Below are 19,719 nucleotides of genomic sequence, written 5' to 3'. Positions count from 1 at the left end.
GATTTTGCTTGTTTCGTATTTTCTTCATATTCGTTTCTGTTCACTTTAATTTGTATTTATTATGTTTTTTATATGTTTCGTATTTGTATTTGCTTTATTTTCCCATATTTTGTCTTTCTCTTTGTCACGCATCTTGTTCTGTTTATTCTTCGTTATAATTCTTCATTGCTGTCCTTGGTCGTCATGTGCGCTTTGTTTCTCCTTCAGTGCCTTTGTGTGTCGTCCTCAGCATTCTGGTATTTCGTCCTCAGCTCAGTGTTCGTCCTCACAAGGAAAGAAATCGTATATGTAGTCTTTTCACACGTACAGTACCTATCCTACCTACCTTTCCTACCTACCAACCTAATTACTACCTCTCTACCTGCAAACATACATAAACACGTACATTTTCCATTCCCCACCAAAAAATAAATAAAATAAAAACAAAAAAGTATATAATTGGAAAATAAATAAAAAACGTATTTTAGATTAAAATTCCATTACAAACACTAAAAAATAAAGGTCAGGGAATCAAATACAGCATCTATTACTAAACTGACTGTCACTGTGTTATTAATAGGACGTAACATTTGAACCAAAGAACATAGGACAATGGAGGAAGTTTGTGTGTGTGTGTGTGTGTGTGTGTGTGTGTGTGTGTGTGTGTGTGTGTGTGTGTGTGTGTGTGTGTGTGTGTGTGTGTGAAGGGCCACGCCACGACCAGTATGGGGCAATAGCTTCCTTGATGAGCATGTTTTTCTGTCTTATTATGGTTTGCAACACGTCACGCTTGAACTGAAGAGTGAAGGTGATGGTAGTGATGGTGGTGGTGGTGGAAGATGATTGGATACTATTTGTAACCTGACACGCATCATTCCCTGAGAGAGAGAGAGAGAGAGAGAGAGAGAGAGAGAGAGAGAGAGAGAGAGAGAGAGAGAGAGAGAGAGAGAGAGAGAGAGAGAGAGAGAGAGAGAGACTGACTCAACACTGAACAACAACAGCCACACCAAAGGGAAAGTCTATGAAGGGAAAACATTATTAATCCTCGTGTTTATGAAGTCATTGGCAAGATTTAAGAGGAATTTAACCCAAAACTGCTCGGTGGCGTGATGGTGGCAGGTTGGGCAGGTAGGCAGGACAAAGAAGGAGAGGGAGAGGGGGAAGGCAGACAGACAGGCAGGCAGACAGGCAGGTAGGCAGGCAGGTAGGTGGGTGGGGAGGACGAGGAGAGGAAAGCAAGGGAGCCAGGGACAGACAAGGTGGATAGGACTGTGTATAAATGAGAAAGTATTTAAAACTGGAAGAAATTGCGTCGTTGCTTTATTCTAGACCAACCTGATACGTGAGGGCAAGCTGTGGTATGTGTGTGTGTGTGTGTGTGTGTGTGTGTGTGTGTGTGTGTGTGTGTGTGTGTGTGTGTGTGTGTGTGTGTGTGTGTGTGTGTGTGTGTGTGTGTGTGTGTGTGTGTGTGTGTGTGTGTGTGTGTGTGTGTGTGTGTGTGTGTGTGTGTGTGTGTGTGTGTGTGTGTCACCTGGTTTTAAAAGGGCTCGAAGGTTCAGTTGCTAGACGAGTTTTTATTTATACTTCGAATGATGTTATCTGTCTATTCATTCTGGTTTAGTATTTTTTTTTTTTAATATATTGAATGTTGTATAGATAGTTGCCAATAATTATACATTTGTCTGTCTATCTAGCATTCTTTTCTTTTTTATTTATTCATTTATTTTTTTTTTTTTTTGTTATCGACCTATCTGTATTCCTTTGTTTGTTTCTTTGTTCTATCTTTGTTCTTTCTTTCGTTCTATCTCTATCTGTCTATCAACCCATCTGTCTTTCTCTCTATGAATGTGCGACTGCTGTTATTATTACTCAAGCTCTAATAAGACAGTTGCATAAGGAAGGCTGTAGTGCACTAGACTAGATAAGGTGATGTCAAGGTGATGTGAGAGTACTGAGGCAGCGTGGTGCGTGGAAGAGGTGAAGTACAGAGAGATGTCGAAGGCGGTGTGATGTGGGGGAAGGAACAGCATACTAATGGTGAGCGTGAGCGGGATGCAGTAGTGAATTGTGGAATAATAATAACAAGACAGGATGATTTGACGTGGCGTGGAGCAGAGACTGAGAGGTGGAGGAAAGTATTGGAAGATGGAGCTTGGGTGGAACACAATGAGGTGGCGTAGAGTTCATAGGAATATATATATTAAGCACAAATACTTTGACTGGAGTGGAATGAATGGATTGAAGCTTCGGAGTATGAGTATGGAGTAGAAATGGAGAGTAAGAGTAACGAAGAGTAATATGGAGTAGAAATAGAGAGCGAGAGGGAAGAACCAACCTTGTGCGCAGTAAAAATGAGGTGAAATGAAGCACCGTATGATATGAAGCAGAAATAGAGAGTCGGGGAAGAGGCAGCCTAGCGTGAAGTAGGACTAGAGTGAACTGACGCAGCGTACAGTATGAAGCAGAAACAGAGTGAGAGGGACTGGCAGCCTTGGGTGGCGTACAACTGGAGTAAAGTGAAACAGCGTATATGAGGGAGAAATGGAGAGTGAGAGGGACGGGGCAGCCTTGTGAGAGACTGGCCTGAGTTGATCTTACGAGTTGCCTGAGGGTGTTTAGCTTGAGGGCGACGCGGGGCAGGGTAGAGAGAGAGAGAGAAAGGATCACGGTTACTTGCACAATGAAACACCTTGCGGTCTGTAGCCACTCAGGAGCGACTCCCCGGCGTCATGACACTGCGGCGGCCTTGACACAGCCCTTCAGCCCTACAACCTTTAGCCCCACAGCGATGCAATTAAACTAAACTTGCCCGTCATTCAACGTCACTAAAGAACAGAGAGACCACCGGAGATCAGAGCAGACACTCGCTGGTAAAGACTAACAATGCTGGCAGACTATTAAATTAATCTAAATGCAGTGTAACTCATTTTTCTCATTTTGACCTGCGGTACCTCACCCACAGGAGGCCACAAGCAAAGGGGCGCCTGTGTGTTGTGGTGTAGGTGGGTGGGTGGGAAGCATTGAGGGTGTGGAGAGAAGGGTACAGAGTGCATTGGGGTGGGGAGGAAGGCCGTGGGAGAGAGAGAGAGAGAGAGAGAGAGAGAGAGAGAGAGAGAGAGAGAGAGAGAGAGAGAGAGAGAGAGAGAGAGAGAGAGAGAGAGAATATCACTTGCGCTTTTCTGCACTTTTTCTTTGTTCCTCCCCATTCACCCACGTTGCCTTCCCGCCTCACTCCGCCGCCGTCCCGCCCCGCCGCTACGGGAGGTGTGGTCTGAGTAAACACTGTAGTGCCCGTAGCAAGGCGGCCCTCCCTTGGGTAAACACCTTTGTAGAGAGAGAGAGAGAGAGAGAGAGAGAGAGAGAGAGAGAGAGAGAGAGAGATGGGGGGAGATTACATCGTTATTATTTTTCTGTTAGGTGAATTTTTTTTAGGTTGTGACAGAAAAGAGCTGAAAATTGGATGGTAAAATACGTATACAAGCGTAATGTACCGCGCCACAAATAGAAAATGTGTATAAAAAAAAGTAGTTGTGGAATTTTTTGAAGGCCAAGAACCGGTCTAGTCCTTGATGAAGTCCCGTAACTACTTCGCTTACGGTGGTTGAATCAGGGAGAAGTATAAAAAAAAATATATAACAATAATAGTAAAATAAGAAAGAAGGAAAAAGGAACATAACGTAATCTAACATTATTAATTTTTATCTCATCACTATATACATGTTTCATTTTATGTGTGTGTCGTATTTTCACTTATGGCATGTAATAATTCAAACAGAGTATTCATGGAGGATTCTTATTTGCAGTACGAAACGTCTTATAAAGTTGCCTGTTATGTCTTCACTTGTTATGGTCTTCTTATGTACTAACTATCTTGTCTTCTCTTTCCAGACATCAACGGCAGAGTGAAAGAAGTTAGGTGAGTGTGTGTGCCTCTCTCTCTCTCTCTCTCTCTCTCTCTCTCTCTCTCTCTCTCTCTCTCTCTCTCTCTCTCTCTCTCTCTCTCTCTCTCGTGTGTTTTCTCAATGCTAAGGCTAGTATTCTGAAACGCTGTGTGCTCTCCTAAGGATTGTGTTCAAAGACTACAGAGATGATCAGTCAGATTCTCAAGAGTCTTTTCTCAACTGAGGATGTAGAGTCGTCGTCAAACTATCACTGTCATGAAAATACCTTTGAATTTTTCCCAAAACCACTTCGTTAAACTATCTCTATTATGAAAACACCAACGAAAATTTTCATAGACCCCAGAGATAATTAGTCAGATTCTCAGTGGTGTTTTTTCCTATCATGCACACTACTTGTTAAACTATACAATGAAAATACCCTTGAAATTTTTATTAACACCCACTAGAGGTAACGAACGTTTAAGAGTGCTGTCCTGAGGGTCTTGGCACAGGTAGGGAAGGCGCTTTGCCTCTCAAGGTGTGAGCGGGAAACATCTGTGTACTTCCCTCTGCTCGTGTTTGTTATTCCTGCCCTCGGCTTCCTTTCATCTCTTTCCCGGTGTCGCTGCCTTCTGTTATTCATGTTTCCTCTTGTACTATCCTCCCCATTCCTTCTCCTCCTCCTTCGTCACTGCCTCCTTATACTCCTCCATCTTCTTATCCTCCCCCATTTCCTCCTCCTTCCCTTTCATCTTCTTTTTTCTCCGCTCTTAACACGTAACATAAGAACACAAGCTAATATGGAGACTGCAAAAGGCCAGTTGACCGACACAAAGCAAGACAAGTACTGAAAATATGTTACTGTTTGGATAGCCAGTGTAATTTCAAGTAATCTATGTAATTGTCTTCTTTCTGCTACTTTATCGCCTCCTCCTCCTCCTCCTCCTCCTCCTCTTCCTCGTCCTCCTCCTCCTCCTCCTCCTCCTCCTCCTCCTCCTCCTCCTCCTCCGTCCCCCACACCCCCTTTTCGGCCCTCCAAGCACAGAAGTGAATGTCATTAGGACAGTACAGAATACTCAAGCGGGTAACCTCGATATAACCCAGGTGGCTTCCTTTTACTTCCTTCTCCTGCCCTACTCTACTGTCCTCCTCCTCCTCCTCCTCCTCCTCCTCCTCCTCCTCCTTCTTTGATGTGCTGTTCTGTCTCTCTGCTCTGTAGCTAGTTAGTAGTAGTTACCAAATAGCCTGCAAGGATCTGAAGCTCTGTTGCTGTTTGACTTTCCTTTGTATTCCTTTGCATTCTTCCTCCTCTTCCTAATCATCCTCCTTTTCCTATTGCTTTTCGTCATTATTAGATTACGTATTACCAAGAGAGAGAGAGAGAGAGAGAGAGAGAGAGAGAGAGAGAGAGAGAGAGAGAGAGAGAGAGAGAGAATTGGCTGCATGACACTTGATAACTTTTATCACGACAGAGATAAGATGGATATGTCGTTAGGGAACGGCTATTGCGTTTTTACCTCTCTCTCTCTCTCTCTCTCTCTCTCTCTCTCTCTCTCTCTCTCTCTCTCTCTCTCTCTCTCTCTCTCTCTCTCTCTCTCTCTCTCTCTCTCTCTCTCTCTCTCTCTCTCTCTCTCTCTCTCTCTCTCTCTCTCTCTCTCTCTCTCTCTCTCTCTCAATACCTCAGAATACCCAAGGACAACCAGAGAGAGAGAGAGAGAGAGAGAGAGAGAGAGAGAGAGAGAGAGAGAGAGAGAGAGAAACGTAATATGACCGCAAAATTACACACACACTATTGAGTCCACACAAACACAAGACACGTATACATGATTTTGCCTTTCACCTTATCGGCCCACTATTTTTTCCTTCGCCTTTACCTTATAACGCGGCGCCGGGGAGCACTTGCCTTGAAAGGGACGAGAGAGCGAGAGAGTGTGGCAGTAATTTGTAACTCGGGCAACAAAGGGAAGAACTTAAAGCAAATGTAATGAAAGTGTCTGTAAAAGGAAGGTGCAGTAAGAGAGAGAGAGAGAGAGTAGTAGTAGTAGTTATGGTTTAATTTAATACAACACACCTGCATATATATACTTTTAGCACTTAATTATCAATGTACATGAAGAAATTTGAAACATGCACTTGGTTTCTCTCTCTCTCTCTCTCTCTCTCTCTCTCTCTCTCTCTCTCTCTCTCTCTCTCTCTCTCTCTCTCTCTCTCTCTCTCTCTCTCTCTCTCTCTCTCTCTACCTAGCAGCAGTTTCCAGTTTATTCCAGTGTTTAATCAGCGCCCCTAAAGAAACCTGACGATCACCATGTAAAGTCTCCTCTCTCTCTCTCTCTCTCTCTCTCTCTCTCTCTCTCTCTCTCTCTCTCTCTCTCTCTCTCTCTCTCTCTCTCTCTCTCTCTCTCTCTCTCTCTCTCCCTCCATTATACCTGTGTAACGTTATCGTGTTTGAAAACTATTGAAAGAATGTCATTGAAAATGGTAGGTAAAAACGTAAGATACATTCTCTCTCTCTCTCTCTCTCTCTCTCTCTCTCTCTCTCTCTCTCTCTCTCTCTCTCTCTCTCCTCTCTCTCTCTCTCTCTCTCTCTCTCTCTCTCTCTGCTCTCTCCCCTGCTTCAGAGAAATAAAAGATGAACGCCTGCAGACGATCGTGAGAGAGAGAGAGAGAGAGAGAGAGAGAGAGAGAGAGAGAGAGAGAGAGAGAGAGAGAGAGAGAGAGAGAGAGAGAGAGAGAGAGAGAGATAGTGAAAAAAAAGACGAAGGGCGGTGCTGGTATATACAGATGCAAGGGCGGGAGGTGAAGGGAAAGGCAACGGACGGGAGAGCAAACCAATGGAAAGGAAAGGGAAGGGAAGGGAAGGGAAGGAAATGTAAAGGTATAAGGAGGCTGAGGAGGAGAAGGAGGAGACCTGGTAGCCAACTGAAGGAGGAGGAGGGAGTGGAGGGAGTGGTGCATCTTACGCCTCCACCACGACTACTTTCACCTTGGCGTTCTGAATGGGCTGACCTCACGCCGCCAGACGGAGGATGAGCACGCCTGAAAGTTGCAAATGGAGACGAGGAACTAAAGGGTACATGTTAGCAATGAATGAATATATTTAACTGGGAGGGAAGGAGGAGGAGGGGCGGAGAGTCAGAAAGTTCGCTGTGTAGACAGAAACGAGGGTCCTGGGGAAGGGGAGAGGCAGGGCAGTGGTGGTGAGGGAAGGGGTAGGAAGTAGTGACGCAAGCATTGGCCAGTGAAGCGTAACACCACCAGGCCAACACCAACAGGAACTTAGCAGGGTCGTGACGAAGGCACCCCAGCAGGATGCCAACGCTTTGTTTTATGCCACCTGACTCTGTAACTTGATAATAGTGATCTAGTCTCGCAAAAGAAAAAAAATAAATAAAGTAATCTGATTCTGGTAAAATTGAAAGTGATAAGTACTGGCTATAAATAGTGAGTGTTAATTTGAAGTCCGCTTTTGTTGGGGTTCCTGGCCAATGCAATTAAGTGTTTCTAATGAGTTGTGGGAGTTTTATCCAAATGGCATCAGTTCTTGCCGGCGGTGTAAGAGAGAGATGATAAAGATTAAACTTGCGCGCCTCATTAATTAAGAAACTGAATAATAAAGCGGTGAAGGACATTATTACTATTCTTATTATATTTAGTTTTATTCTCACTACTTTTACCACTACTGCTATTACTTCGTCACCTAGAGGAACCATTATACCCACAATCATGATACGTAATAGAGATTAAAGAACGAGGCTGAGGTAATGAGTGATGAGTGTAAGGCAGAGGGTATGAACGTGAGGGAAAGTGTTAGGTTTCTGCGACTCCTCCTCCTCCTCCTCCTCCACTTATTCTTATTCTCCTTTTTTCCGCGTCATTTCATCTTCTGTCTTCTTTTTTTAATTTTTTTTTTTTCATTCCTTCCTCCCTTTCTTCTTCCTCGTCCTCCTTCACTTAATTTTATTCTTATTCTCCTTTTTTTTCGCATCATCTCTTCTATCTTCTTTTTTCTTTTCTTTATCTTTCCTTCTTACTTTTCCTCCTCTTCCTCCTCCTTCTCATAATCTTATTCTTATCCTTTTTTTTCCGAATCATCTCGTCTCATGTCTTTTTTTTTTTCTTTTCATCTTTTTTTTTTATTATTACTTAAAACCAAATCCTCTTCCGCCTTCATCATGTCTTCCATTCTTTTCCACTAAAAATTCATCGCCATACCTTCCCAATTACCTTCCTCTGAACCCGCTCACCTTCCCCTCTTCACCCGCCTCCCCATCTGCCGCGCCTCTCACCTACACCTTCCCACCTACCTATGTACCTTTCGCCGCCGTGAGCCTGAGAGAGCTGCGGGGAACACCCATCCCACCAGCACCTTACTTTTTGCTCCCCAAGGACTGAAGGGAAGGAGGCCGCAGTCAGTCCCGCAGTCCCTCTCCCTCCTACAGCCCTGCCCTGCCCCACCCCTCACTGCACGATGCGCTGTCTCGATGAATACTGAGAGGTGTAAAAACTGCCGGAAAAACACGATGACATTTATGGTAGCGTCCTTGGGGGTGGGAGGCGGAGGAGTGGAGTTGGTGGGCCTGCGAGTTGAGGTGTCAGTGTTGGCGGGAGATGGACCACTCTGCCTGGACTGTTACTGGAAGCTCTTGTGATTAGTTGCATTGTGCTTATCGGAACGTGCGGCTGCTGGTTCCTCTTGAGTCACGTACGTGGAAGTGTGTGTGTATCTGTGTCTGTGTGTAGCGTACCGTCACCACCTTCTCTTCCGTCAGGTCTGTACATGTGACTTCCTTCCTCCTCAGTGTTGACAAAAGGCGGAACAGAGTGCTTGGGACGAGAAGAAAAAAAGAAAATATGTCTATCTATAAATAAATAAAGGTGAAAATCATACTCAGTAAATACAGTGATAATAATGAAAATGATAAGTTTGTTCTGGCACAGCAAAAAGCAGAACAGACAGGTAGCTCTTGGGGGAGGTGGAAAAAAAAGTAAAGGTGAAAAACTAACTGAGTAAATACGTGAACAAAAGAAGAATTGTGGTGAGCGTTTAGTGATTCTGTTCGTGCACAATTATCAGAGTTCGAGACTGTTTGAATTCATTGTCTTGAGTGTGTGTGTGTGTATGTGTCTGTGTGTGTGTGTGTGTGTGTGTGTGTGTGTGTGTGTGTGTGTGTGTGTGTGTGTGTGTGTGTGCTTGCGCTTGAATTACAGCAGTAGCTATAATCAGCACTCTCTTACACCTGGAATGTTCAGATTGCATACTCTTCCCCGTTACCGAGAAGAGAGAGAGAGAGAGAGAGAGAGAGAGAGAGAGAGAGAGAGAGAGAGAGAGAGAGAGAGAGAGAGAAAGGGGAAGCGGCGTGTGATGCTCAGGTGAACTAAGTCAATTCAGTGATGAGGCGCGTGCCGACCTACATGATCCACCTTTCGTTAGCCTCCCTAAAAACACCACACTATAGCGGACCGTATGTAGTAATCACCAAACACACACACACACACACACACACACACACACACACACACACACACACACACACACACACACACACACACACACACACACACACACACACACACACACACACACACACACACACACACACACACACACACACAGTACCTACCGCCATGCACGAGCGATAACCACGCACACAGCCATCACTCATGAACCACCACCATCGTATCAGGCGACAGTTATAATGATCTGTAGAACCATTGCATTTTTTTTTTCGCTATCGGAGTTATGAGTACCTGAGACCCACCTACGTAGTGCTTGGATAACGGTGTGGCCGCAGAGAACGAGGGGGACGAGTCACTGGGCTGGGTAGTGGTAGCGGCGGAGCGCAAGGTAACCAGGACCACACTATTTACAAACAGCTTAGAGGCATCAAGGAAAACATGTGTGCCAAGTAGAAGTGAGCCAACATATTTTGCTTCCCTGGGGTAAAGTGGGCGCTACGCTGTGTCTGGCGGTAGTAGCCGTTCCCCCCTCTACCCCGCCTGGCAGCTGGAGGGTCGGTGCCTCGGGGAATTAATGCTACCTGGGTACCTAGATTTGAAGGCTCGGTAACCCATCTGGTGGCGCTGAAGGTCACGCGGGCTACGGGTGAACACAAAGCGGGAGCAGGGGACGGCTGGCTGGCTGCTGGAGGCTTGGCGATGTGGTGATGGTTTCCTGGTGCGAGGAGTGGTGTTATTCCGCCTTCTTTCGTGCTTCCTGTGTTTTAGAGAGAGAGAGAGAGAGAGAGAGAGAGAGAGAGAGAGAGAGAGAGAAATACACTGTGGAGAAAATAACGTTGTAAGTTCTTTGCATCACCATCATCATCACCACGCTCACATTCACTTCACGTTGTAACACTACGATCCATTTCCCTCTCATTTTGAACGAATCGAGGAGGGAAGAAGAGAAGAAGAGAGAGGAGCCAAGAAAAGAGGAAGGGAGAGGAACCACTGCCTGAAGAAGAGAGTTCCCTACAAAATACCTCTTAGGGTGAGCAAGGCCGTGGCCCCATCGTACCCTCCTGTAGGTGAAGCTGAAGGCACGGCGGGGTAAGCGTGGCTGTAGGAGAGCTGTAGGTCACGATCCCTCGTCCCAGGTCATCCCAGTAAAAGGTCAAGAGAAGGAAGTAAAAGCTTGGGTCATAACGCCAGCTGCCCCTTCAGGCTCCACCCTCCTCTTTCTCTTTCCCTCTGGCTCTGTCGCAACCATATATACTCAGCCAGCCACCTATCGACACACACACATACACACACCATCAAACAGTCAAATTCATCCATTCACTCAGTCAGTTATTCCTTCAATAGCCACACTCACCCATTTACTTGTCGCTCTCAAAGGAGCTACACTCATCCATTCACTCACCCAGTCACTCCTATAACAGCCACACTCATCCAGTCACCAACAGTTACACCTTAACAAACACCCCACATGTCACACCCTCTCAGTCACTCTGTAAGCATCTTCACCCAGTCATCTACACCCTAAATAGCTACATTCAATAGTCACACCCTGCACAACATCCAGCCGCCTGTCACACCCTCTCAGTCACACTCCAAGCATCCCCATCCAGTCATCCACGCCCTAAACAGCTACATTCACCCAGTCACACCCGGCCAGTCAGCACCCTCATCACCTCATCACACGTCAGATCCAGTTAGCCACAGTTAGCTACACCAGGACTTACGTAGACAATGACAACCCACCAGTTACACTCGGCCACTCACAGACGCAATTTTGGCCAGTTATGATGAAGGAGGACGAGGGAGATAATTCAGGGGAGAGAGAGAGAGAGAGAGAGAGAGAGAGAGAGAGAGAGAGAGAGAGAGAGAGAGAGAGAGAGAGAGAGAGAGAGAGAGACGGGAAGGTCGCTGCCGTGCCGATGTTACAGGTGTGTGTGTGTGTGTGTGTGTGTGTGTGTGTGTGACCCCTGAAGGCCGTCCCGCCCCGTCCCTGCCTCGGGGTCCTCACAGACTGGAGATGATTAGTTAGAGTCCTCCCCAGTCCCTCCCTAGTCCCCCCTACCTTCGCCCTACTCTCCAAATCTCTCCTTCTCTTTTCTCTCCCACAGTCACACCTATTCTACCTCCCTACATCCTCTCCGGCGTCTCCCACCCTTGTCTTCCGCCCTCCTTCATCCCTTTCTCTTTGCCCTCATCCCTCTGGTGCCTAAATAGTGGCCTCGCCGTATTAATAGTGCCTCACGTGACCCTCCTATTGCCTTTCTCAATCTTATTTTTTTTATGTAGGTTATTGCACTCCGGTTCACTCGGTAAATATTTAAAATGAGGTTCCTGAGGGTTAGGGGTGTATTGTGTGTGTGTGTGTGTGTGTGTGTGGATCCCGTTATTGGCGCCTGCATAGTGTTTCCGTGTAGGATTCTTGTTGTCTGACTAGATTTCCGTTTTCTAAAAAGGGAACAATGAAGGACACAGGTATGTGATTGTACGATAGAGGTAATGATGTTAAGTTACTCTATGTATGTATACAAAGAAACATTTCATAATATAACTCGTATGCATGCACAGTAAGGTTTCCCACTCTCCCACACCACATTCCTCACCTTAGGTATGTGTATATTTTTGTATGTGCTCCTTCCTGTGAGGTGGGTTTTTCAGCCGTGTGGTCAGGCCGGGTGGTTGGGTAGGAGGAGGAGGGGCTGCCTGCGGAGAGGACTAATGACGGGGGGTGAGGTGCGGCGGGTGAAGGTCGCCTCCGCATACCAAACACGCACACACACACACACACACACACACACACACACACACACACACACACACACACACACACACACACACACACACACGGTATTATTCACATAAACACATTTATTTAACAATCTACCCACTATGTCTACACACACACCCTCTTACATTTCAACACTCCAGTGCCTTTCTCTCTCTCTCTCTCTCTCTCTCTCTCTCTCTCTCTCTCTCTCTCTCTCTCTCTCTCTCTCTCTCTCTCTCTCTCAGGGAATGTCAGACTATTGTATATCATAAAGGCCACATTTCTTCCCTTCATTCCTTCCACAAACATCCGTAACCATCGTCACTGTACCTAACCTAACTTCCATATTATATATATATACTCGTATATATATATATATATATATATATATATATATATATATATATATATATATATATATATATATATATATATATATATATATATATATATATATATGCGGAGGTGAATGGACCGCTCCCACACCCACACACCAGCAGATCTCAGCGTAAAACGAGCACACACACACACACACACACACAATCTTTAAGCTTTCATAAACGGAGACATGACAACGCGTGAGTCAACCGCGACCCGAACGAAGTCTTGCCTGCCTGCATGATTCCGTAAAGGTTTTGAAGGAAAGGTTAGGGTGAAAGTGTTACCGGATGTTAAGGTTTTGTACCGATGTAACGCTGAATAACTGCAGGAGTGGAGAGGTGGATGCAGGGGATGAGGTAATGAAGGGTGTAGGAGATAGGAGAAGTGGGTGGATATCAAGATGAAAATGATCTAAGGAAAAGTAAAGAAGGAAGAAAAAGGAAAGAAGTGTGGAAGACAGTAAACATGAATGGAGGGAATGAGGCAAGGACAAGAGAGTGGAGAATGAGGAAGGGCGAGAGCAATTATAATGAAAGGCTATAAGACAGAAGAGGAGAATGGAGATGAATGATACGAACAATTTAAGGAAGGGTAAAGAAAAGAAGAAAGGAGAAAAGGAGTATAGAAGATAGTAAACATGAATGGAGGGAATGAGGCAATGACAAGAGAGTGGAGGAGTGTGTGAGAGCAATTCTCTTAATGAAAAGAATGAACTAAAAAAAAGTAGAGAAGAGAGGAGAGTGTAGACAAGTGTAAATGAATGCAAGGAATGAACCGAGGAAGGTTAGAGAAGCGAGGAGAGAGGACAACACGAGCACGAGTAGGTCGGAGCAGTCGTCTGGAACTTGGAGCTTCGAAAGAGGAAGGTTCATGGCTCACCTTCTCACGATCAGACTGCGGTGGTTGATGTAGTAGACGGCGGTGCTGCTACTGCCATGACACCTGATGACATGATAACAGCCTTGCCTTGTCACGCGACGCTCCCAACATAGCACTTTACTGATTGCTACCGCTGCCCGAAGTCTAAAGGAGAAAAGAAAACAAATACGATAGTTCATGGGGCTGGCATACAGAAACAGGGGCGATGGGGAGAAGTGGAAGGAGTCAAAGGGAAGGTGAAGGATGCACATCATGGTGTTGCAAGACAGGGCAGGAGGAAAGGCTTGTAATGGAAGGCGGGGCGACGCGGCACAAGGCAGGGCGACGGAGAGAGTGAAGCCTCTTCCAAGAAATGTTAGTGTGAGTTAGTAAGTTTAGTTGGTGCTTCATTTGGGTGTGTCTTCTTGGGAATAAAGGCCAGTTGTCTGATTATGATACATGTTGTATGCTGAGTGTAAATTACGATGTCTGCAGGAAGGGACGTGTGACCACCTCCCTCTCGTCCTCCTCCTCGTCCTGTTGGTGGTGTTCTTAGCCTCATTACATCAGCACGCCACGGGTTGCCTCACGGATCCGCATGATGAAATATGAGTATAATTGATAACTTTCTTTATTCTTAAAAAAAACAACTATAAAAATTAAAGGACAAAGCTGAAGTCGGAAACAGTTTGTTAAAAGATCGAATAAAAAGTAGGCTAGCAGTTTTTACGTGTCCAGGAAATACTTGCATAATTAAAGACTAAAAAAAAAAAAAAAAAAGTAAATGCCGTCTGGCAATACAGGAAAAACAAGAGACACACCTTCCTTGCAATAAAACTCACTCCAGGAAAATTCATGAGCTCTTTTATCATTAGAAAAAAAAGACACTATGTTTGGACCAGCAGACCTTATGCAGTCTCTTGTTTTTCCCTCTCATGTACATAATGTGTCCTGCAAGGAAGCTGCAGACTTATATTCGTCCTTGGGTGAGGCTGCTGCCACTGATCCCCTCCAGTGGGCAACAGGGGTGGGACAGGAAGAGGGAGGGAGTGGGTGATAGGGGGTGTGTCGCGTCAGAGTATGACAGGCGGGCTTTGACGGAGACGGATGGGAGAGATCAGTAAGTGGTAATGACTCAAGGATATTTGTATCAGTTGGTGGTGTCGGGTAGCGGTGGTGGAGAGGGTTGGAGATACGTTATGTGCAATAGTAACGGTGGCGGAGTGCATTTGTGGCAGGGCTGGAGGTAATTGTGCAGGGTTAGTGGTATGATGGATAGTTGTGGTGGAGTGTGTGATGACAGTGGCAGTAATGGCAGTATGCGGTGGTGTGTGGCAGTAAGAGGTGACCAAGGAACGTCCTTGTAGAATCTTCGGTGACAGTGGTGGTATTGGTGACAAAAGTTGGTGTTTGATATCTGAGGGAATGGCAGTAGCTAGGAGTGGTTACTGAAGTGTATTTAAGTTACGCAATGACAGTCTCTGGAAAAAGAAGAAAATAGTTCTGTGTGTGTGTGTGTGTGTGTGCTTATTATTTTTGGTTTCCTAATATGCGTTTAAAAAGATTTTTCACTAATTATTATTATTATTATTATTATTATTATTATTATTATTATTATTATTATTATTATTATTACTATCATCATCATCATCATCATCATCATCATCATCATTTCAGTGCCTTATTCTGCGTTGCTTGTTTTCCTTCTCTTTGTCTTGTACTCGTCCACCTCTCTCTCTTTCTCTCTCTCTCTCTCTCTCTCTCTCTCTCTCTCTCTCTCTCTCTCTCTCCATTGTTTGTATCACTGTTATCAGTTGCAGTATTATCAAAAATTTGCAGATAGGCACGCACACACCTTAATTTTGTACTAATGAGTGTGTTCTTCTACAGCATTCTGAAAGGAAGGCGAGCGCGTGAAGGAAGCGCGGCTGCGGGGTGGCGGGCCGCGTGATGGCCCGCAGCACCACCACCGGGATTTAACACTACCAAGGCAGTAGAGGTGAGTGACGCCATGAGTATAAATTAGGGACCCACACAAAGAGCAGACAGGAAGCAGCGACCTGTAGATACCAAATAACCAAGTGAAGCAGGAAGTGGGAGTTCATACAAAGGTAAATCCCATTGTCATTACTAGACTGGACCAAATGATGACCTCTGCTACATTCCGATCGGTTTGAAATCTCAGAAATGTAAGAATGCGCAAGAAATATGATGATGTTGCAGATATCTTATTAGCTGAACCACCAAGGTTTTCCATTATTTTATTTTCTCCGGTGTGGACCTGTGTGGAATGTGTGACTAATGAAGTATGTGCAGGTATAGTCAGTTCAGTGTAATGTGTGCCTTCAGATGCTTGACTTGATTAGTGACCAGGAACAGAATAAGAGATAACACATAATTGTGTTTATTACCGTTATGGATCATCAGTGCAAGGATTCTTTAACATAAACTTACATTGGTTTTTGAAAGGGAATAAGTTGTACTATTGTATATGGTCCGCATAAAAAAAAAAAAAGTAAATAAAGACCTACTAATGCCAGTGGGGAATATTATCATCTTCCGTATTCCAGGTGCTATATCACTCCAAACACCTGTCAATTCTTATGCTATACCATGTTTTAATTCTAATTCCAGATGCCAGGGAACGTGCGAGGAGTGGGTGGTGGCGGCTCCCAGAAGCCACCCCACGCAACGCCAACGCGTGCCATGTCCCTCGACTCACTGCAGATCAAGAATGTCTCCGTAAGTGTCATTTGTATGGCTTCACGAGAGTGGTGTTAACAATGTTGAATTGTGCAGAGTGAAAAGAATGCTAGTTGATTGTTATAGGGTAAAGATAATATGTATGAATGTAAGATTGACAGGGTAATGTAGTTAAGATTAACAGTATCTCGTTAAATAAGAGAAAGTAAATTCTTTATATACATTGACTTGTACAATCAGTAGAACTTGACCATTTGCTCCTTATTCATAATGTATTGTAATAATGTTTCCATTTAAGCAAGTAGTGACTTAACTTAATATGGACAAAATATAGACAAAATGTGAAAAACTGATAGGATACCTCAAGAATGAGACAAGTGTAAGAAAACTTATAATACTTGTGATTCAGCCAGAGTTTCGCCTTCCACTCATTATTGTAAAAGCATAGTGTGTTGGAAACAGGTATTTGGAAGAGTGACGTGCATAACTCAACACCATATCTGATTCCACTGAAAAAGAAAGGGAAAATAAAACCATAAAACGAGAGAAAAAAAGAAGATATATTATACATCAAGAATGAAATAAGGGTAGAAAGGATACATAATGCTTGTACTTAAGCCTGAATTTTACCCATCATCTATCATTGTGGGAGCATAGTGTGTTGAATTTTACCCATCACCTACCATTGTAGGAGCATAGTGTGTTGAATTTTACCCATCACCTATCATTGTTGGAGCATAGTGTGTTGAATTTCATCCATCACCTATCATTGTAGGAGCATAGTGTGTTGGAAGAAGATACTCACAAGGTACAGATAGCTACCTTTACCTTGGTTACACATAAGTGTGATGTGTGGCTTGTGTGCATTACTTAGCACCATATCTAATCCCACAGTGCCAGAATGTGGACCAGAAGATTCAGGAGTACATTCCCACGAGGACAACCAAAGCCACGCCCAAAATTAACCATGCCGCCATGCAGTTTGTCAAGGTATGCCTCACATGCCAACTACTGAGCATTTCTTCTTGTTTGGCTCTCCGCTCAAGATGACATTACTTGCCCATATTGCTCCATTCTTTATCTAATGTTAAAGGTTACATTCTTTAACTGTCTTCCCTTCTTTTATACTTTCATGAAGATCTCACCCAAACATTCACCTATTTACCAGCAGTTCCAGGTAACTTGGATTCTGAGTTTGTTGTAGACTGAAGATTACAGATAGGCAAAGACTTTGGGGCATTTATGTATATGTGGCTTGTATACGAATAGCTGCTAGTATTTTTACCTTATGGCCTTTGTTTTTACTTGTGAAAGGAAAAGTGTAGAAATTAATTATGAAATTCATAATATGATTAAAAAAAAATGTCATTCATAGTAATGTGAAGAAAGGTATTTGCATATCATCAAGAAATATAGTAATGCTTCTTAGAAAGTTAGCTGAATCATACAATACTGTAGATGTTCACATTAAATTGACTGAATTGGATGGTACTTTTTTTTCAGAATGCCAAAATGAAATATCTATAACCTTCAGATTAATTTTTTTTTAACTATTTAATTTTATGCTGACAAAGGAAGCCCAGAACCCTATCTTTTATAATCATGGAGTAGGTTATAGTTGATCAGTGTCACTGATAAATTTTTTTACACAAAATCATGAAATTTATAATGCTTCCTTTAACACAGGGAGGCACCTTCTGCACTAAATGATCACAAACTCCTGTGTATAATTGCAGACTGGACCAGCCACTCTTTATAAGTCAGCTCAGGAGCAGATCAAGAAAGCTGAGGAAGTGAAGGAGCTGAGGAAGACCATGGTCAATGAAGAAACAGAGTGGCAGGAGGTGCGTTTTGGACTTTCTTTAACTCTTATGCAGGATCTTATTCATGTCACTTTTCTCTATTATCCAGAGAATTAAGTACCAGTTTATAGGTTAGTGAAGCAATAGGCCTTGTGGGTTTTAGTTGTTAATTGAGGTTTACATACTTAGAAGGGTGAAATCTACGAATAAAAAGAAAGCTGGGAAATATATGTTGTTCATTGTGTATCTTAAATATTTTTCACTGTTGCTTTCTGTTGAGGAAAATTAAGAGAGACACCATTGATATAAAGATGGACCCTCAAATCTAATCTTGTGAATGTAAACCCTCTGAACACAAAATACAAGGTATAACACAAGTCTCTGTGGATATTGCCAGAGGTGAAAGTTCACTTTAATCAAAGTCAAAAAATGTTCTTTGCACACACGTATTTTAAGGCATCGTTTTTCCGTGGTGTGAAATTCGGGTGACCTAGCAACAGATACAACAGCCAGGCTAGGTGGGTATCCATGGTGGAATTCGTAGCCCTTTATTTCCATTGGTGAAATTGTGAATTATTCAGTCATGATTTCTACAAGTTTTGAAGGTTTACACTGATAGCAACATGCAGGTGATTTACTGATAAACATTACACAATGATACACTGGATGTAATAAATGACAAATAAAATAATAGGCTGTGTGGCACCATGTATTGTCTGTCCGGGCAGGGAGTAGGAAGAAGCGAAGTTAGCAACAAATCAGCTGATTGCTAGTCAGTCACACAGTTTCCCTCCGGGACAGTGACAGTGAATACATTCAGATTGTATTGCATAACTTAAAGTTATGTGGAGTGTGTGGATATGGGCCCCATGTTCTACATGGTGCTTATGGTCGACCATAGCTACTTGTCATAACTAACAGAATTTATGACTGTCATTCTTATGGGAGTCAAGTCATCTGTCATATCTCAGTCACTGTCTGCCACTAGAACGCACACTTACAATTTGTCAACTTTAAATTTATGGAATGAAATAGGTTCTTAACATTATTTTCTTGAGATAGGTTCTTAACATTATTTTCTTGGATTTAAATTGTTTTGACTTCATATTATGACTTTTGGAGAAGTTAGACAATGTATTTAATCAAAAGAAACATGATATATATAGGAGAAGATTACGGCCAACAGCCTGACGCACACAGGCCATGCACGGCAAGGTTTAGGAAAATTTATCACAATGCTCCTGGGAATTATTTATAATAATATTTTACTGCCTCAAAGGACACTATTTACTTATAGTTACTAATATTTATTGATATATTCATTAAAAAAATTAGTTGGGGATCATGTTATGGTACATATGGCCATGGTGTCATGATATTGACAGAATCCTGATGATCATAAGCAGCAATAAGACAGGGTGAACCTTGTCATAGGATTTTATGACTGATAATAGGAGTTTATGGATGAGAATATTAGTTTATGACTCAATTATGTCTGAAATGCACCATTTTGTTTTGCTATAACTGATGGACTTGGCTATGACGGTTTGTAGGATGCAGCCCATGGTGTTTCTCCTCCATGGTTATTCACCCAGCCCTGCTGTTATATTTGTCACCTGGCCACTCTTGAATTTCACACCACTGCTAAACAAAGCCTTAAAATGCATATGTGCATATAACATTTTCGACTTATATTAATCTGTGTTTTCACTTCTGGCAAAATCCTTAGAAATTCATGTTACACTCTGTATGTAATTGTACAAATATGTACCATATCAAAAGCTTTGCCAAGCACAACAGTTAAGTACACATAAGATCCAGTGAGGTAAATCAACTGAGATAGTAACATAGCTCATTGAAAAGAAAGGTGCAGTAGTATGGCATCTTGACAGTA

The 19,719-nt window shown here is 43.4% G+C and overlaps 1 protein-coding gene across 17 annotated transcripts in view; it reads left to right on the top strand.

Moving 5' to 3' along the window:
• LOC135102093 (formin-J-like) overlaps window positions 1-19,719 on the top strand; it is a 241,224-nt gene that overhangs the window by 199,110 nt on the left and 22,395 nt on the right. For 13 of the 17 annotated variants that reach the window (XM_064006836.1, XM_064006843.1, XM_064006840.1 and 10 more), the window contains 6 exons: window positions 3,868-3,895; window positions 15,211-15,319; window positions 15,955-16,062; window positions 16,918-17,013; window positions 17,162-17,200; window positions 17,760-17,867. In XM_064006836.1, the coding sequence (XP_063862906.1) occupies window positions 15,955-16,062; window positions 16,918-17,013; window positions 17,162-17,200; window positions 17,760-17,867 (351 nt within the window). In that variant the 5' untranslated portion in view covers window positions 3,868-3,895; window positions 15,211-15,319. Of the gene's footprint in view, window positions 1-3,867; window positions 3,896-8,439; window positions 8,563-15,210; window positions 15,320-15,954; window positions 16,063-16,917; window positions 17,014-17,161; window positions 17,201-17,759; window positions 17,868-19,719 lie in introns of those variants that run through there. The other 4 variants (XM_064006844.1, XM_064006842.1, XM_064006841.1 and 1 more) reach the window with 2 other exon arrangements.

The sequence above is a fragment of the Scylla paramamosain genome, chromosome 7 (genome assembly GCF_035594125.1).
Source record: "Scylla paramamosain isolate STU-SP2022 chromosome 7, ASM3559412v1, whole genome shotgun sequence".
Taxonomy (NCBI): Eukaryota; Metazoa; Arthropoda; class Malacostraca; order Decapoda; family Portunidae; genus Scylla; species Scylla paramamosain.
Note: the sequence above shows the minus strand (reverse complement) of the source record. Positions and strands in the feature narration are given on the sequence as shown.